The 20461-nt window shown below is 43.4% G+C and overlaps 1 protein-coding gene across 1 annotated transcript in view; it reads right to left on the bottom strand.

The window, feature by feature from the left end:
* CPNE8 (copine 8) overlaps positions 1-20461 on the bottom strand; it is a 185958-nt gene that overhangs the window by 105617 nt on the left and 59880 nt on the right. Inside the window, exons 4-5 of the mRNA XM_025209700.1 lie at positions 16128-16231; positions 1923-1962 (exon numbers count right to left, since the gene is read on the bottom strand). Coding sequence (XP_025065485.1) covers positions 1923-1962; positions 16128-16171 — 84 coding nt within the window. The 5' untranslated portion in view covers positions 16172-16231. The remainder of the gene's footprint in view (positions 1-1922; positions 1963-16127; positions 16232-20461) is intronic.

The following is a 20461-nucleotide window of genomic DNA, read 5'->3' as shown; positions in this document are numbered from 1 at the left end:
AAGAAGTGTTTGGATGATTATCTTGCTCAGGTCATCTGACCCCAGCTGACTTCCCTTTGGGCAGGGAGCTGGACCTGATCTCGTGAGGTCCCTTCCAGCCCTGATGTCTATGTAATCTGTGTAATAAGTATCTGTAAATCCTAATTCCCTATCCTTCTCACCAATGATCATTAGAAAGACCATCTTCACTGAAAGGAGTTGGAAGCAGTAGCTTGTCATGGGCTCTAACAGAGGTCCCATTAATCCTAGTGAGCACTAAACTGAAATCCAACCGATAAGGGAGTTCTCTGAGATGCATGTAGGTCAGTCCTTTATTGGAAACGCAAAGCTGGATTGTCTCATACACAGCTTCCTCTTCTGTAGCGGGATGTCCAGAACTGCTGCCAAGCAGTTCTCTTCTCTGTAGACAGCATGCACAAAGGCACCATATTAATTTGAATCTAAGATGAGCCCCACCCCTGCCCCCACTCAGCATGGGGGGGGGAAAGCCCCTCATCTTAGATTCACATACAAAATGGGGAGGGGAGTGGAGGGGGCAAGTGGGGGGTTGGTGGCTCCTGCAGCTCTGACTGTGGTCCTGAGCTCAGGCTGGGGCCAGAATCAGACCCACAGCACCCCCACTTGCCCTCAAACTACTCCCTGCTCCTTTCCCCTTGCTTACTGTCAGGTACAGCTCAGCTGTGTCTCAGACTGGATTCCCTTCCTGGGCACAGAGTGCATGAAAACTCCATCCCCTGCCCAGCCAGTCTGTAGCACTGATACTGATATGTGGCCTGGCAGGGGCTGCACTTACATGTGCTGTACTTTGTGACCTGAAAGGCAATAGAGCCTGGCCAGCATTTGACAGTAAAAAGCAAGGGGGAAGGAACTGTGTGGAGTGGGAAGGCTGCGAGGGAAAGGAGAAGAGGCAGGGAGGCTACTAAACCACCTCCTCCCAACAGCCACTGCTTTCCCTGCTGTAGCAGTTCTGGGGTGGGGGTAGGGGACAATTTAAGACAACTCTATAATAATTAGATTCTATACTTGGAAAGTTATAACAAATGTATACATTTTCCATATACAGAATCTAATTACTGGGGTGTTTTCTTAAATTTGGGGTCATCTTAGAGTCAAGTAAATATGGCAATATCCGCACTGTCGGGTGCAGTTACTTGAGTTCTAGATGGAAGCCCTGATCGTCATTTTATGGCAGGATGTCAAGGTAACAGTAGTAAGGTGACCACAGCCTACTGCACCAGAACTGCCCAGCCCAGTGGTGCTCAACCTTTTTCCCTGGCAGGATGGGTGGGCAGTGTCTGGTCCAACCGTGAACTGGATGGTAATCCTGATCCAGTGCCCAGGGCTGGGTTGGCAGCCACTATCTGACCAGTCTGACGAGAGTGGAGAGCAGCCCAGCCTGAGCCTGACCCTGCAGACAGAGTAGGAGTTTTCAGTCAGCCCAGCCCCAAGAGGGGGAAAGGGCATGAGGCCTGGCCCCCTAGAGTAACGAGGTTGTGACCCAGCCTCAAGGGGGGAAGGGGACGTGGCCCAGCCTCAACCTGGCCCCATGGGGGGAAAGGGGGCATGGCCTGGCTCTGCTGGGTGCTCAGGGCTTGAAGCTTAGGAATTTAGCAGGAATTTGCTCCCCCACCACCAAATTTCCTCACCTGTGGGGAGCCCCATGGACCAAGTGTGATGGCTTTGTGGGTCACATTTGGTCATTACAGTAAAACTAAGAGTTATGCATATCAAAAACCATAACACAGCACAATACGCACGTTTGATGCATTTGACACTAAGTCAATGCCATTAATATTTTGTTCAATAGCATAGTTTATTCATTACAAGATGTTATTTTTTAACAAAGTTTATACATATAATATAGTAGTCAGAATCCAAAAATCATCCTAGCAAGTAGAATGCAGTGACAAGGATTTACTTACATGCTTTGATAGGTTGGGGCTCTTTGAATCAACATCATATCTAAGAAAAAAAAAGAAAGAAAGAAGTTACTTCCAAATGCTGGAGTCAAACACAATAAACAAATGGGCACTTTAGTTTATTCACATACACAAAACGAATGGGAAAAATAATATATTTCAATAGAATCCTCATAAGTAAAGAATGAATATTATACCCAAACAAAGTTTCCCCCAACCCTAAAATTCCTGGAACAAAGAATCACTCTACAACATGAGCCATTTGACTACTGGAATTCACTCCTAGTCATTTTATTAAACAGTGAATGCAGGGAGGGCACAGACCCAGAGTGTGTGTGTGATGATACCCCCCTTCATCTATGCTGTGTTGCATGTGAAGATCCAAGAGGAAGGTGTGGGAGGTTCAGTCAAACCCCACTTTGACTGTGCTGCACATGTGCAATGAGCACTCTCAGCTCACTGGCATGTAAGCACAGATTTTGCTGGATATACTACAGCAGGTGGAGCTGCACAGTTCTGGGACCCGAGAAGTGAGTTCCACTACCACCTGCCTCTCCTTTTCCCATGTTGCCGAATTTAGCAGAAGACATGGGAATAGGGAGGGCAACTGGCAGTGACAGCATTCACCACATGCCACCCTCACACCTTTGTAGCTGCACCAAAGCATCAGTTCCAGCAAAAGCCAAGCTGACAAGTTGGTGAGCTCAGAAAACTCACTCCACCTGCACAACACAACCAAACTGAGAGGAAAAAGCAGGGGAGGAGGGGGAATGACTGCCCCCCTCCCCCTCCTCCTGAATTTGCCCATGAATGAAGGCTATAAAGTTAAACAGGATACTTGACATGGGATTATGAATAATACTAAAACTACACGTCAAGGGTCTTTTTTTTCTATAGAAGTTTAATTAAGCCTTGTACAGATACTCAGCTTTTCCTGGGAGAATCACTGCTCTCCCAAGAGAAACTATAAGTATATATAGATGTTCAGACTTTTTGTCCCAGAGTAAGAATGGCTGCTCCAGGAGAAAAATAATCTGGGAACAATCAGGGTTAAATCGTTCCCAGGAGAGTTTCTCCTGGGAAAGCAAACATCTGCACATGCTGTGGCTTCTCTCAGAAGAGAGCATAGTCCTGCAGCAACCCCCCACTGCCCACAAGGAGACAGTGCATCACTTGCTGGACTTTGCTGCTCCAGCAGGGAGCAGAACATGCCCCTTCACAATCACTGTATTGTGCTGCAGGGAAACACAGGCAGGCCATGGGCAGTCTGGGTCAGCCAATCAGGGCTGCCCTATGCGCTGTTGCCCTCTGTCACCAGGCAGACTAAGCAAGCCAGCAGATCACACTGAGATGTACACACCAGGTTGCCCTCCCTGGCTGCACAGTATCAACACTGTACGCTCCCCACTCTTTAGGACCTCAGCATTTGAATAACTGTATGTCCCAGGGGAGCTGGGACGCCGGAAGGCCCCCGGGGCAGCAAAGGGTCCCGCTTACCTCCTGCAGAGCCAGAAGGGCCGAAGGAGGCACACGCGCCAAGAACGCTGGCGCAGGTTATCAGCCGGGCTGTTTATCTGGCTGCGGCAAAGCAGCGGGGGTGGGGGACGCCTTCCGGGAGGAACAAAAGGCGGCCCCGCCGAGGCAACGGGGTGGCTGAGAGGAGGAGGCTGGAAGGCCGAGCCTCAGCAAGCGGGGGATCAGCCGTCACCCGCAGAGTCTGGGAGAGGAAGAGGCGGACCCAGACCCGGCTCCGAGAGAGGGAGCGGAGCCACCAGCGGCAGTGCTGGGGAAGGAGTCAGCGCTAGAAACCAGCTACAGCACCGGCAACAGAGGCGGAGGACGAGCCGACGGGCCCCCAGGCAGCCAAGCTGGGGAAGGAACCAGCTGCAGCACCGGCAGTAGAGCCAGGGGAGGAGTTGACTGGATCCCCGACCGCAGAGCTGGTGGAGGAGTCAGCTGTTTTGTAAGCGGCTGGAGCAGCAGAGAAGCCAGCCTTACATACTTACATTGAATATTGACATACAATTGAATATTGGCAGCTGGGAGAAAGACTGTTCACTAGGATGCCCTAGGGGCGGACAAGGAGCAGTGGCCATAAACTGTTAGAGGATGGTTTCAGGTTGGAGGTAAGAAAGAACTTCTTTATGGTAAGGGTGACCAGAATCTGGAACAGACTTCCCAAGGAGGTGATTCAGTCCCCAACCTTGGAAGTCTTCAAGAGGAGACTGGACACCTCGCTGAGATCATTTGATCTTAGCAGTATTCCTGCCAAGAGCAGGGGGGTTGGACTCAATCTTTCGAGGTCCCTTCCAGACTTTAATTTCTATGATTCTATGACTCTATGATTCTTACAGATTATTTGAAGGTGTGTGTGCATCCTTAATTTTTCAGGCATTCCTTGATTAAGCTATATAGCAATTGAAAGAACCTGACATTTATTTGTTTACTTTACCTTTCAGTCCCCAACATTTTGGGTAGGGACAGGTGACCACATACCCCATCCAGTGTAATTTACAGTAGTCTTCTACCAACAAACCTGGAGCTCATGCAAGGATAGCTGTCAGGAATCAAGGCAGCAGACAGGCAGACAAGCCCCCAGATGGCCCTAGCTGCCTGTGCAGAAGTGGCTGCCAGCTGCCTGAGTGCCCTCAGCTGGACCCCAATAAAGTACTTGGTTGTAGCTGCTGCATGTAAGCAGCAGTCCTGGCAGTGCTCTGTTGGCTCTCAACCAAACAGATTTCCCTTCTGTCTAGCTCCAGCACTCTTCCTTCTTGACATCTCATCCTGATTTCTTGTTCCCTCATCTGCTTCCTGCTTCCCTTCTTCCTAGCCTGAACCTCTGTCTTGCTCCAACCTCTGAATCTTGTCTAGTTCCTCCCTGCCCCTATACCGGGTCCCATGCAGCCTACTCCTGTTCTGGATTGCTCCATTCCTGCCCTAAACCTCCCATCTCAACCAACAACTTGCCTCAGCCGTGAACCCAACTTAACCCCTAGCTTGATACCACAGACTGACTGATACCTGGGTTTATGACCTTGACTTGACTCACGTACTCCTAATCTTGTGACCTCATTTGATTCTTGGGCTTCTGGTTTGTTGGCTCTTGGCTTTTGTTCTGCTGCTATGGGGCTGGGCCAAAACAGCAGTGCCAGCTCTGCACCACTGCTATGGGGTGGGCTGCAGCAGGGATGGAGCTTGCCAGCACAGAGTAAAGGTAAGGAGAAGTACGGCAGAGGGAGAGGGAGAGGGAGAAAGAAGTGGCATGGTAGAGAGACTGGGGGCTCTGGGCATGCAGGCGCACCAGGGGTGGGGGGAACATGGCAGGCAGCAGCTGTGGCTCCACCTCCAACCCCAACCCTGGGTTGGGGCCCAAACTACAGCCGCAGCCTGCTTGCTGCCCTCCACTTTATGCTCAATTGTAAGGTGAGGGACTTTCCCCCTACATTAAATAGGGGGGAACCTCATTTTCTAATTGAGTACATACAATAGGTAGACAATTATCTACACGTGATTCACAAGATAAACCCAGACATTTCAAACAAGAAACTATAGTGTTAATAACATTCTACCCTACTGCAGTCTTTCTGAGCTCTTTGCAACAAAAGAACTGCTCTATTATTTGTCTGTAGTAAAAAAAAAAGTAAAAGCTATGAGCTGACATTTTCCAAGAGGTGCCTTGAGTCTCAGAAGTTTGAGAATCACTGGTATCCATCCTTACATCCATGGAGACCAGTCTTAATTCTTTAAAGCATAACTCTCGAGAATACTGGGCAAAATTATGGATTAGTGGCATCTATTTGCTACATTTTACACTAGTGTAATGCTGATTATATCAACAAAAATGTGTTATCTATGCACATCTTTTGACATCTTTCTTACCCCCTGCCAGAAACTAAATTTATTTTTCTATCTGTTAAATTAGATTAAGTAGAGCCTTAATGAACAGGCTCATTTAAATCAGAGACAATAAAGACCTAATCAGTCTCATTCCTATTCTAATACAAGATAATTTACATTTAAGCGGTGTTTTGTTTAGTTTTTAATTACAGTATTTAAATATTGTACATTTTTAAAACGTAAAATCCATTAAAATGAAGAAAATGAAAAGAAGTATTTGGTAGCCTTATTGGTCTGAGACAAAAGGAAATACAAAACTCTAAAATAAAAAGGTATCATCTCTGAACCAAGAGGTTTAGAAAATAAAAAGATGCATTCTAACTATTCAAAATATTTTACACACAAGTGTAAATGGCCAAAATAAGGATTATTTTTGTTCTTTTACACAGACAAAAAGGTGACAAAAATTGTTATAATTTTGCAGTCTTATGGCAGATTACTAAAATAATATTTTTGTTTTATTATTAAGGAGGATTTGAAAGCTCATGCAGTATAAGAATAATGCCTTTAAATCCTATTTTAAAACTTAATTTTGATTCATATTTAAAAAGAAAAAAACCTAATGGTTTCAGTCTAAGTAGATTAGATACTAAACTTTCTAAAGCAGGGACCATCTCGTTCTGGTTGTACAGCATGATCTCCTAATTTCTGACTATGGCCCTAGGGCTGTCCATCTCATTTGGATTGGTGGGCCAGATCTGGACCGTGGGGCTTCTTGAGGGTACAGCATAAGGGTACAGACTGACACAGGCAAAGACACACTTTGAAAAGAGCTATTCCACCTAAAAATCCTGCAGAAACAACTGTGAAGGACAACATTGTGAAACATTCATGTTACATTTGTACACTTGAGCAGAACATAACAGGAAGTTGGTTAGTGCTCTGGAAGCACTCCCAACGTGCTCTACTTCCTAACCCCCACAGTGCTGTAAGGAGCTGCCTCTGACTTGCACCTACTCCACTCCTTTGGGTTCACAAGACCTGGCTGGCATGAGACCTTACTATTTATTGCCAGGAGTGAAGGCACCCTGGGCCCTCATTTTGCCAGGCGCCCCGGCCTCTGAGAAATCTACCTCTACTGTAACAGAACAATACTGAGGATCTTTTGTAACAAGTCAACAGTCAGCAGCCTGCATCAGCAAACTGCTGTGTCCTTAAAGTAGTCAAACTGGGTTGGATGAACTTCCTTGTCATCTGGGATAATGAGAACACCCAGTGCTCACTCCAGACAAGCTGCAACAGTCAGTCAAAATTCACAGCCCTTCAAATTGTTTCCATTAAGAGGAGAAATGGATATTAAGTCAGGTCTCCGATGCATTCCTATTCCTTAACATAAAATATGCCAAGTCCTTTTTCCCTAAAGACAGAAAGAAACAGACCCAACTCACAGCTCTAAGCCCCTTTTAACCAGTGCTTGGCCCAAAATCAGTGGGACTTTTCCTAGTCATGCTCTCAGTGTTTTTCAAGTCTGGCTTTCTGTTCCTTGTCTGTTTCTTTGTTTTTTCTTCAGATACACATGTCCCCTAATACAGAACTATACCCATCCACACCCTCTTCCACAAAATTCCAAATTCCTGAAGAGCCCTGCATTTGTTTTGGGTATTGACATGTATGTTTGGGCTGGAGGACACTGTTTCATAAAGAAGCCCATTTCTTACAGCTATCTTAAATGAAGGGTGAAAGTCATTCTTACCAGCTTCACCCGACCCATGATGGAAAAAGTGCTCTTGGCCAGAGCTGTGAGCTAGGCATCTAGGAGCACACTCCATTAAATATCTAACACCAATTCATCCTACTGTCCCAAATGGATCAATCGCAATAAAAACAGAGCGAGGTGTCATCTGTGGGTCTGGACATTTAGGCTGTTTTAAAAGTGGGGTAGGGAGGAGGAGCTGCTGCTTAGAAGTTCAGAACAGCTGATATAAGCTATTAAAATCTGCATGAACCTGTGGTGTCAAACTGCCCAAATTCTGACTCTGGATGAAGCCCAGTTAAAGTTTAAGTGGTTCTTCCATGCTTGTATCCAGGTATATAACTGCGCAGTTCTGTACTCGGGGCCAAAGTGGTGTATGGGGAAGCAGCTGCAGTTGGGCAGCCTTTGATGGCAGTGGACAGATCATCAGTGTAGTGGCTGCTATTTTTGCTGGGCCTCCCCATACCCTCCCCCCAACATCTAAGTCAGCCCCCTGACTTAGAGCTTCTGTCAGCTCCCTTTAGTTATAGTGCTGCCTGTAGTGCTACAGAGTCATGCAAGCGTAACAGTTGCCTGTAACGGCTTGCTTCCTGTCCTTTGATAGGAATACAACTACTTCTACTATCTATATCCTGTTTATGTACAGCTCATTAACTTCCACAAACATGTTCATATAAATGTGGTATAGGAAATCTGAAGAATCAAGACATTGTCAGATTTTATCTTGCCACAGCTTTCTCAGTAACCTTGCCTAAAAATGAGAAATGAGATAGAAATTATAGTTATCCAGATGGTCAGTGTAAGCAGCTGGTTTCCTGAAGATGTACCTCACAATAGTTTAGACCTGCCACTTCATTCAGCCAGAAAAGATACATGGTCTAACTTGAAGGTCCTGGCCTTAAAAATCACCCTAGCCCCTCAGTATACAAGAGTGACAAACTCAAGCAGAGGGCACACACTGTTGACCCTCACACACATGATTGCTTCCACTAATAGCAGAAAGCTCAATCCAAATCTGATTTGCCCATAAAGTAACATGAAAATGGTAGAAGCAAAGAAAGCTTTTTTGTTTCTCAAACAGCCATATGAATTTAAACCAAATTTATGTACCATAAAGGTCACACTAAGCATGCAATAGAGCACCTCTCCCTTCTCTTGCACAGCACTGAGCTAAGGCGTGATATGGCCAGCCTCCAGCAGGGCACTCCAATTAGCCCAGCAGGAAATTGATAACAGTGTTTATCACCCTTAACCCAGTGTTTAGCAACCCGTTAAGAAAACAACAGGGGACATTACCAGCTACCTGTTGATTCAGCACAGACCTTAGCCAGCATGTGGTCTGCTGGGTAATACACAGATACCTCCCCACAAGGCAGAGGGGAGGGGGGAATTCCTGCTTAGCAGGGAGTGGTGATGGGGAGGAGGGAAGTGGCCTGCAGTTCCTGCCAGAGCTGCAGCCAGGAAGCAGAGGGGAGTTCCTGCCAGAGCTGCCTGCCATGGAGCAGGCAGTCCCACCCAGCCCAGAGAGCATGCGGGATGCTGGGGGAGTCTGGTTTATCTTAAACCGGCAAGGGGTCTGGGACAGACATTGCATAAACCAGTTTGACCCAGATCAGTTAAGTCTGATACTACATTCAATGAGGTTTATCTCAAACTGGTTTCAACCGTTCTTAAATTGGTTTATGTGCACTGAATATCTGTTCTGTTACAAGTTTAAACCAGTTTCTGATCACTTAAACCAGTTTATGTGTAATGTCTGTCCCTAGCCCTGGGGTCCCCATAACAAGCAGGTTGTGGACCCCCCTGTCAGGGATAAGACCAGGAAGTAGAAGCTGGAGGAAGGAGGAGGAACTTGGAGATCCCATGGGCAGCTACAGCAGGAGCACTGCAGGGGAGCAGTGCCTGGGCAAGAGCCCATGAACTGCAAGTTAATCTTTCATGGGCTATATGTATCCCATGAGCCACCATGCATAGCGCTGCTCTAGAATAATAAAATGCTAGCACTAACTTTAAATAAGATTAGAATACTACGTTATGGAAATTCAATAATACCCTCTGGTCTTGAATCAGTACCATACCTTAAAATTACTGGATCAAACAGAATGTAATGTAAACATTTGCTCCAATTTTAAACAAACATTTTAACAACCTTTTCACAAAAATTTTAACAGTATGACCCAATAATTTTTTTGCCTACCAGTTATAGACTGTTTTTCCACAGACTTAAGTTAATTCACAAGTTTATACAATCAGAGCAAAATTTGAAATAAAAGAAATATAATTTTTCCGTAGAAAACTTTCCCATAGAAGAAATCATCTTCCCTTCCAATAGTTTTTTTTTTTTTTTCAGAGAAGAGTACAAATGAGCTATTTTTACTAAAGAAAATCCTTGTCTTTTAAAAGATTTTATTTACTCTCTTGGAGAGAGAGTAAATAATGTTCTTACACAGTAAGAACTAATAAATGTGTTGCAGCCACAGTTTGTAGCACAACAAGGTGAAGCAACATCTGTTTGCTTGGCCTTTTTGCTGCAATAAGTTTCTATGGGGGGCACAAAGGCAAGGAAATGTGATGTCTCTTTCCAGCCTAAGATAAACACTGGGAATGAACTCCTACAGAATCTGAAAGCCATCACAAATCTCTCTCTCTAACCCAAGTGGAGAATGCACTTTTTCAACCTTGCATTTGCTAACATAAAAATACAACATGCCAAAAAGAATCCTACAGAACAGAAACCCAAAACTGTACAAACAATTTCCTTCCTGGGACAAAAAAAAAAAAAAGAGGCACAAATTACAGATGTTAGTCATGTCCATTAATGCACTATTGGAAGTGCTAAACACTGTAAAGTTTTGAGGAAGGTAAAGCCTATATAAAATATAAAATGAAGTATTTATAGCAACCCCTTAAAATTTATTTATTTTGACATGTTTAAAAACAAGATACTACAGAACTACTACACAGATTCATAAAACAGACACTCAAAGAGTTATTTGCTGCACATAAAAAACAACTTCATTAAAACAAGAAACGTATTAATGTTGTATATTCCAATACAGATTATTTTATTTATATAAATTATCTACAATAATATAAATTAAAACTATATTAAAATGTTAGTTGGGGCCCTAGCACAAGTTAGAATTATAATATGATTATGTTAATTGTGCCATAAATAATAATAGTGCTACATGTTCAGCCAATTTATGGCAACGTAAGGCAGCAAGCCAGCCACAAAAATGTCCCACAAAATAAGTGGAATGTCTTTGTGGCTTGTTTGTATGGCACCATAAAATGAACATGTTGCAGATGGGGATGGAGGGATGTGGGGGATGACAGGACAGCCCTGGTCCTAATGCTGAAAATGAGCTATTAGTCCTCACCTGACCAGGAGCATGGCACTACCCAAGCCTGCAAGTCTTTCCTGCCTCGCCCTACAGCCTTTGTGGGCACTTTTAAAAATGACGGGTTACAGAAATCTGGGGTATATATTGGCACAGGAGAAGCTCTTTGATTCTAGGGTCATAAGACTTAAAAAATTATGCAAGCAGGTGAAAGGAATCAGAACTCGTGACAGAGGTGATATCTTATTCCTTTTGCCTGTAGATCAATACAGCTACAACCTGTCTACCTGTATACGTGCAGCTGGAACTGGACCTGGGGTTGAAAAAAACCAAATCAGCTATTTGTCATCCCCAGCCCTGACAGTCCCAGGTCTAGAAACCATTTAGGATTAGGTGCAGCCCTCGGTTCAGGACAGAGTTGCCCCATGCTTAATCTGCAGGATCAACATTGGGGCAGCTCCACATTCCCACCTGGGAACAGGAATTTTGTAACACAGGCTTGACCCATGTCTTTAACTTTCAGCACATCAGCAGCCTTCTCCTACTTAAACTACCTAGTAACAACATCAGCGGTGGCAGCAGTCCCTCCATACAAAGGTCTTTCAGCAAACAGGGCAGTCCAGGGGTGATTGAAGAGGTTGATCCAAGATCTTCATGCCTGAAGAGGCTAGCTCCCCATTTTTAGCTGGTAAGCTTATACAGAATGTTTTTCCAAGTACTCACCTTTGCTTTTGTCTTCACAATGTGTTCTTTGTATGAGAGGATTCAATGGAGAGTGACTCCAAGGTAAACTGGATTTGGGCAGTGGGATAGTGGGGTCCCAAACCATGTAATGTTGAGCTGGCAGTTGGCCTTATGGTTTTTCAGATGGAAGGCACCTAATTGTGTTTTCACTGGTTAGCACATAATTAGTTTTCAATACAGTATGAGATTAGGCCAATTAGTGCCTCGCTTAGGCATTTTTCAACACGGTCAAAGCCAGTGTTTTGGGCTTGCACGGTTGTCTGCATAGATGAAACGTTTTGTCTCTAAATCAATAGGTTGGTCATTCGTGTAAATGTTATATAACAGTGGTGCAAGTACACTTCCCTGGGGGAGGCCATTAATCTGTCTCCTCCATCTGCTTCGCTTCCCGTCTAGTTTGACAAAAAAGTCTGTTTTCAATCCAGGTTTGTATCAGCTCTGTATGGTTTAGATTTTGTGTCATTCCCAGGGTCTGTGGAAGAGTCATCAGTAGTTAATTGTATCATAGGTGGCTGTTATATCCACGAAGACAGCTCTGGTGATTTGGCCTCTTTCAAAACTGCCCTCAGTATGTTGAGTCAGGTTAAGCAGCTGGCTCACTATAAATTTTCCAAAGTGAAAGACATCCTGTTTGGGGATTAGGTGTTTATCCACATATGGGTCAACTTGGTTCAGTATCAGTCGTTCATATAATTTATATGTGTGGCATAGCAAGAGGGAAAGGTCTGAAGCTCTTTAGGTCGGATGGATCTTTCTCTGGCTTTAGAAGTACCACAACTTGAGCAAGTCACCATATATTTAGAATTTTTTGACTGGCTATGCCTGAGTTGTATAGGCTGAGGAGCCGTTCTCCAGTCTTGAGTCCAAATGGCTACAGGTGCACCAAGATTTTCTTGACTGATACTGAAAGCTGATTATTAAGCAACCATTTTGGCTGATGCCAATTCAGTAAGCAATATTTAGTAATAATGTAAGGCATTTTAAACTAATGACATAAATAAACTTTTTTTTTTTTTTTGCTGTGTTCCAGCAGCCTCTGACATCACATGCATCAGCCTCCCAAGACTTAAAAATGGCAGAAGGGGCACTGGAACTAAAGCTTGTTGAATGAGCTCTGGTTCAAGCACCACCACCACCATTCTTAAGCATGGGGATGCTGATACTTTTTATCTTTTACTCTAATTAAAGTGCCCCACCCCCCTCCTAATGGCCAGAGCAGAGCCAAGTGGGGCGAGGGTGGATACGGGCTGCTCACTGCAGGCTCAGGGCCCTCTGCCCTGTGTGTATGGTTCTCTGCCCTGCTTCTGTTGCCCTGAGAACCCCGTGCTGGCTGCATGTCCCCTGTCCACTTAGCAGCAGGAGGCACAACTTACTGCCAGAGATGTGGGTTTTCCAGAAAATTCTGAATTGGAAAATTTTCCAATGCCCTAAATAGAGCCTGATCTGATTTAGCATGTTTATTTGACTTATATTTAGTAGACAAAACTAAAAAAGTACCCCCATGTTAATTTTATGTCCCAATAGCCACAAGTATTTGAATTGAAATATTTGATTAGGAAAAAAAAGAAATACAGCACACTTAATGTGGTTTAAATGTTATATTCAAACAAGTTCAAATCTTTATGTGGAAAGAAATTATCTTTATTGGAATACTTGTAAAAATGTAAAGAAAATACACAATAGCATGTGCTTTCCTTACATTGTTTGTTTAAATTTAAGAAAAAAAAATGAAGGTGCTGAAAACTGTTGAGACTAATTTTAGCACACCTGAAGAACTGTGCATGATATGCCATGATTGTCCTCTCATCTGCTTCAACACAGTTTAACTCTCTTGCACTGAGGTCATTGCAGCACCTCCAGTTTCACTGTCACTATCTGTAGAATCACTTGCACTACTTATTATTTCCATTTCAGAATCAGATTGAGGCAAATCTGATTCACAACTACTTGAACCACATTCTCTTTTGCTAAAGGATGGTTTTACCAATGAGTCTATGGGCTACCAATGAGTCTATGGGCAAGGGCAACTTCATTACACTACATCTTCTTCACTAATTGTGCTTCTGACTGATTCTCCAGAAGCCAGAGATTTTAAGAAATAGAAACAAGCTTAGCAGTGCATTCATTTGGTTTTGATTCGACCTGCACAGTCAATTATGTGAATTCATAATAGTCAACCAAAAATCAAATTATGTGAGTGTATTTACCCTCCTGTTTACAAATCAATAAAACATATATGTGCTTTCTCTCACACTTCCCAGGAATAATCGCATGAAAAACATTAATTACTGCCAAGCTTGCTTAATATTGTATTGGCATCCATTCATTGTTACTAATGAATTTTATGAAACAATGAATTCTTAAAAATGGAAATTTTCCCATGGAAAAATAAAGTACTGGAAAATTTTGTCCTACATCTCTGCTTACCACCCCCACTGCTGCCAGGTGGGCAGGAGGTGCACAGCCAGCACAGAGCTCCCGGAGCAAGGGCAGCAGCAGATCACAGTCCCAAGCCCGCAGCAAGCAACCCGCATCCACCCCATGCAAATAACTGGGGGGAGCACATGTGCCTCCATGCCTCTCCCAGAGCTGCGTGCAGCCGCAGGGAGCCATCCCCCTTCCCCCTAAATGAGCCACCCATGGCTGTGTCCTGCTTCCTGCCCCAGGCCAGAGTCCCATGCACCGCCTTGGCTGGGCAGCACCCCCAGCCCCTACCCCACTCCCTCCCTCACCGTGGGGGCCTCGATTTGTAGCCACTCACATGCACACAGTGTCTCCTGAGTCTCTCACTCACAGCATCCCCAAGCAAAACCTCTTGGCAGGCTAGAATGCTGCCCGCCTGCACAGGGAAACCCACCGTTTCCCAAAGGAACCCAGGCAACCAGGGGCCCTAGCCCCATGGGAGAGAGGGAAACCAGGCATCCAGGGCACTAGCCAGAAGGCATAAATATCAGTAAGCATTACTGGCTACAGCAGCCAAAAAAAGCTGATAGCTACTAATGCCATTTCCCCTTTTATCAGTCCTGATCCAATAGGCAACCAATATATTGGTGCACTGCTAGAAATTGCTTGTTTCATTCAGTAAGTATGCCATCAAGGCTGACTCCTTTTCTAGTCTTCAGTGCATTAATACCATCATTCACCAGAACGGGCTTATAAAACCCAGATCTTTGGGACACTTGTATCTTTCCAGTCTGAGTTTTTGTTTGGTTTTGGTTTTTGGACTTTTTCTATTGAGAAGCATCTAGCGAGCAATTTGGTTAGTTGTGACATTATGATAGTGATCTACCTTTCGTGGATGGTCACTTAGTTTATGGATTGTGACTCATGTCCTTTTACTATTATGCATCATATCAGTTGACTCAATCAAGGTCTGCCAGGATTTCTTGCATTCTTCTGTGATGGCTAACATGAGCTCCTACTGACTATTAACGGTTTCCTAAAATTGTTTGTTTGTCTCATTTACCTTCTTCTTCAATAAACCCTGTTATAGTATAATATTGTTTGTGAGTAGGGAAGTCTATCCCCACTCCAGGAAGCTTTTATTTCCCTAGGTTTCTGGGTGGCAGCTCAAGCCAAGAGAGAAAATTTGTGTAAAACCCCTGAAATTGAACTTGGCTGCTGTTACTGCCATCATAGCCTGGCAGAAGGGTTACATAGTTGCTTTCTATAAACACATCAGGGGGTAAACACAGCAGTAGGATAAGAGCTATTTACTCTAAAGGACAATTACTGGCATAAGAGCAAATGGCTATAAAATGGCCATGAATACATTTAGGCTGTAAATTAGAAGGTTTCTAACCACAGGCTTGAAATTCTGGAACAGCCTCCTCCAGAAGGAGTAGGGCAGTGCAAAAAAGCAAACTAGTTTGGTCATTGAGCTTATGAAAGGGATTACATGATGCGATTCACTGCAAGAGCAGGGCATTAGACTTGATGACACAGGACATCCCTTCTGGTTGTATATTCCTAAATAGTGGTGGGAAATATAAGAAGCTGAACTTCTTCTACTGACAGAAGGAGAACTATTTGGAGCAAATGTTAAACACCACCCACTTCTCAATCTTCAATATAAAATTCTGAACCAATTTAGTCATACAGATATATACTTATATTGGTGGGTGGAATAATTCTCATTTTGATTAAAAATAAAAAACTTGGGAGATAACTTACACATGGAGTACCTACTTCACCCCTTTTGTGAATATCCTATAAAGTACACATTATAGTTTCATAGCAATAAATTATTTTTTTCCACAACTCCAATCTTAAAAAAGATATATAAAAACAAAACCACACTTTGAACTAAGAGACATCCACTAAATCCTCACACTCACTCTTAGTAGATTATCATTTCACATAATTCAGGAAGATTAAACAAAAAGTGTCTTCACAGTAACCATACAAATCTATTCCACATTAAGAAAGGCACTACCTCTTCTGGAGTAAGTAATCCATATCTTAACAAAACATCAATATGTATTCACAATGCTATTGACATTAGAATCAGAAGTGTGTTAATTAACTTACAAATCAAATCGTAGGTTTTCTCTTTCTTCAAAAAAGTAGTCCATTATGAATTTTCTTACAAAATCTGGATTTAATGTATTATCAATTACTTCTGTTCTTCCAAACTGAAAAAGAAAAATAATAGCTTATAGCAAGAATACGATCCTATATATCTACATCAGCAGTGTGCAATTCAAGAGACAGCAGCGTATAAAAAGCATGATGTAGGATGTGCCACAGATCTCTCCTAGAACAGAAATAATCGATACACTGATGATGTCCACATGAAAAGATTAGAATACATTTCTAAATAACCTGGGGGGGTGTTGTTAGAAATCCACCCATTCAGATACAAACAGGGCACATCTACATGTTCATTAATGTACCTTAGATACTGCACATTTCGTTAGTAATTGCTTAATAAAGTACTAACTGAATGCACACTAACTAGAGTTACTGCGCAGTAGCACCAGTGCAGTTATTTTGTGATGCTTACTGTGCATTAGCCTAATAACAGTGTAATAGCAGTGTTATAACAGTGTAATAACAGTGCTAATAGTAAGCTATTAGCAAGGTTTTTCACCACCATGCTACTCCTGTGTTATTAGGCTAATTAGCAGTAAGTGTCCCATGTAGACATGCCTACAAAGTAGCATGTTTTCTGCTGTATACAATGTAACCCTAGCAAAGGGCAGCTCCTGTAGCTGAAAAATTAATAATTATTTCTCCCCAAATAATTCATTTTCAGGCATAAGAAATATATGACTCCAGCATTATCCACTGTTTCTGTTCCCTGTATTCTATTGGTTCATTTGCTAAAAATGAGATTCCCCTTCCTTCTACCTCTGCAAAATGGGCATTTTTTCCTTCCTCCCCACAGGAAGGATCTGACCCTGCTTTTGAGATAAAAACAGAAATTTACATTTTTTACTTGAAGAAGAAGAAGAAACTGTTCGTGCAGCTCCCAATTTACAAAGTCTAAAAATATAAAATATAAATTATAGAACAGTAAAGGTTTTCTTCTGTTTCATATTTTTCCCTCCTTCAAATGGGTATTTGCAGAATTTGTATAAAAAACAAAACAAAAAGAAAAAAAACAAAACCGGAAGCCAACATGGTGAGTATGACAGAGTGGGTTGTCTATATCAAGTTATGAACTACATTTTGAACATATCAAAACTTGCCTGGAGATAGTCTATACCAAGTAGTGCGTTACAAACTGCCGTCCTGACTTGCCAGAAAAGGAGCTTGACATTGAGAAGTTATTAAAACTGGCTATTAACTCTGAATGGCTCAGATGCCCCTCACCCTTAGGGACTAATATCGTTTCTTCATGGATTCCTGCAGATGGGAGAAATGTGACTATAGGAAGGGACTGAACTTTTTCAGTTGAGCACCTGGCAATGGAGATACAAACCTTCCCCAAGAACAGGACACTGCCTTGTTCAGAAGGCCAACCACCACCCTAGTGAAACAGGACTTATAAGAGAAGAAGGACAGGATGGATTCTGCCCAATCCAAAATGCAGGTAGACCTCAAACTCATAGAAAGGGCAGATCAGCCAGCTCTGCACTTCCTAACATTCTCAAAAAAGCTGTGGTTCTAAGGTGCTTTAAGGGTACACTCAAGATTAAAACATTCCTTTGTAATGGGCATGTTCACAAAAATCACAGCAGAATAGAGCTGAAAGGGACCTCAGAAGATCTGGTTCAGTCCCTTGCTCAAAACAGGATTATCCCTGTCTAAACCCAAGTGTTTGTCTCACCTGCTCTTAAAAATTTCCAAGGATGGAGATTCCACACTCTCTCCATGTAATGCTTAATCACCCTCATAGTGAGAAAGTTCTTCCCAAGATTGAATATAAATTTCCCTTGTCATCATTTAAAATTGCTATTCCTAGTCTTTTCCCCTGTGGCTGTAGGAGAAGGGAACACCTTTGAGAGGCTGGACATCCATAAGTCAGCAGGCCCTACTGAAATGTACCCAAGAGTGCTAAAAGAGTTGGCTGACATCATAGTGTAACCTATGGCAAGGATCTCTGAGAATTTGTGGCACTCGGGAGAGGTTCCTAAAGATTGGAAGAGGGCCAATGTGGTGCCTATCTTCAAAAAAGGAAGGATGGAAGATCTAGGGAACTACAGGTCAATCAGTTTGACCTCAAGCCCTGGAAAGATCATGGAAAAAAATTATTAAAGAATCCATCAACAACAGGCTAATAGAAGGTGCCATCCTGAGAGACAGCCAGCTTGGCTTTATTACGGGTAGGTCGTGCCTGACCAACCTCATCTCCTTCTATGACCAGGTGACACGTCACCTGGACAGGGGAGGAGAGGCTGATGTCATTTACTTGGATTTCAAAAAGCCTTTGATTTGGTCTCCCATGATGTCCTCATGACAAAATTGGGAAACTGTGGCTTTGACAACCTTATGGCCTGATGGCTGGGGAACTGGCTCCGTGGTCAGACCCAGAGAATGATAGTCAATGGAACAGAGTCAACATGGCGCATGGTGACCAGTGGCATCCCTCAGGTTCAGTACTTGGACCAGTACTCTTTAATATATTTATAACTGACCTGGATTCATGTCAGAAGCAGACTGGCTGAGTTTGTGGATGACACCAAATTATGGGGAAGCACAGTCTCACTGGAGGATAAGCTGGGAATTCAGGCTGACCTAAACGGGCTCACAAGGTGCGCAGATCAAAACCTGATGATTTTCAACATAGAGAAATGCAAGGTGCTCCACCTCAGGAGAAAGAACCCATATCATACCTATAGGCTCAGCAGTGCTACACTCACCAGCACTACAACCGAAAGAGACTTGGGGCTCATGACTGACCACAAGATGAATATACTGCAGCCAGCAAAACAAATAACATTTATTGATGCATCTCAAGGAAGACCCAAGATGTTATCCTCCTGTTTAATTTGGCCTTGGCGAGGCTGCAGCTGGAGTACTGCGTCTAGTTCTGGGCTCCACACTTTAGAAAGGACATGGAGAAGCTTAAGAGAGTCCAGAGGAGAGCCACACGCATGATCAGAGGTCAAGAAATCAGGCCTTATGAGGAAAGACTGAGAAGCATGGGACTCTTCAACTTGGAAAAGCATAGGCTCAGGGGGAACTTGGTGGCAGCCTATAAGTATATAAGGGGTGTGCATCAGGAACTGGGAGAACATCTGTTCACCAGAGCACCCCAAGGGAAGACAAGGTCCAACCAACTGCTGGAAGACCATTTTAGACTGGACATAAGGAAAACTTCTTTACTGTCAAGGCTCCAGAGTCTAGAATAGACTCCACCCAGAAGTGGTGCAAGCACCTACTTTGGACATGTTCAAGAAGCGTTTGGATGATTATCTTGCTAGGGTCATCTGACCCCAGCTGACTTCCTGCCCTTTGCACAGGGGGCTAGACCCGATGATCTCACGAGGTCCCTTCTAGCCCCAATGTCTATGAAATCTATGAAGAGTTGATTGCTACCTTCTTTATAATTGCCTGTCAGGTATTTGAAGACAGCAAATACCCCTCCGGGTCTTCTCTTTTCCAAGCTAAATAAACCCAGGTCTTCTCTAATCGTTTTTCTGCTTTCCACCAAACTTATTTGCCTGCGTCTTTCCTGCCCAAAACTGGAAGCAGTGCTCCAGGTGAATGCTGAATAGAGTAGAAGACTGTTTGACCTCTTTACCTACAAGCACCTATTTCTCTTATTTCTGGCCTGTTTTTTGTTGGTTTTTTTGGTTGGGGGGAGGGGGCAAAAGGAACATTCTATAACTTCCAGGTCCTTTTCTGCAATACTGTTGCTTAGGCCAGTCATTCGCTAGTCTGCATTTGTACATATGGTTGCTCTGTGCAGGACTTTGCTTTTGTTCTTACTGAATTTCATTTGATTAATTTCAGACAATTTCTCCAGTTTTTCTAAGGATCTGTATGCTAATCCAACCCTTCACAGTTTCTACAAGTCCACTCAGCTTGGTGTCATCTTCAAATTATTGTTGAATATTATTATTTTGGGTGCTTTTTGTGGTAGATAAGCTCAGGTAGAAGCTCCTAAGAACCATGCTTTGACCGAGAGCAAAGATAGGTTTACCACTGTTAATTTTAGGAACCTAAGTTATTTCCTGAATGCCAGGTTCATAAACAGATAAAGTACAGAGGAATCTCAAGGCTTTAATGTGGCGATAACCAGGGATCCTGGTTTTCCCCAATTAAGAAAAAAAAAAACAAAACAAAAAAAAAATCAAATTTTCTGAAAAAAACCCAAATCTGTTATTCAAATTACAGGCCCATACAGCCCCATCCTGCCCTGCCCCCCACCCCCCCGGCCCTGCTGGTGCCCCTCACTCCCCCTCACAGTCCCC

Source organism: Alligator sinensis, unplaced genomic scaffold (genome assembly GCF_000455745.1).
Source record: "Alligator sinensis unplaced genomic scaffold, ASM45574v1 scaffold9_1, whole genome shotgun sequence".
NCBI lineage: Eukaryota > Metazoa > Chordata > Crocodylia > Alligatoridae > Alligator > Alligator sinensis.
Note: the sequence above shows the minus strand (reverse complement) of the source record. Positions and strands in the feature narration are given on the sequence as shown.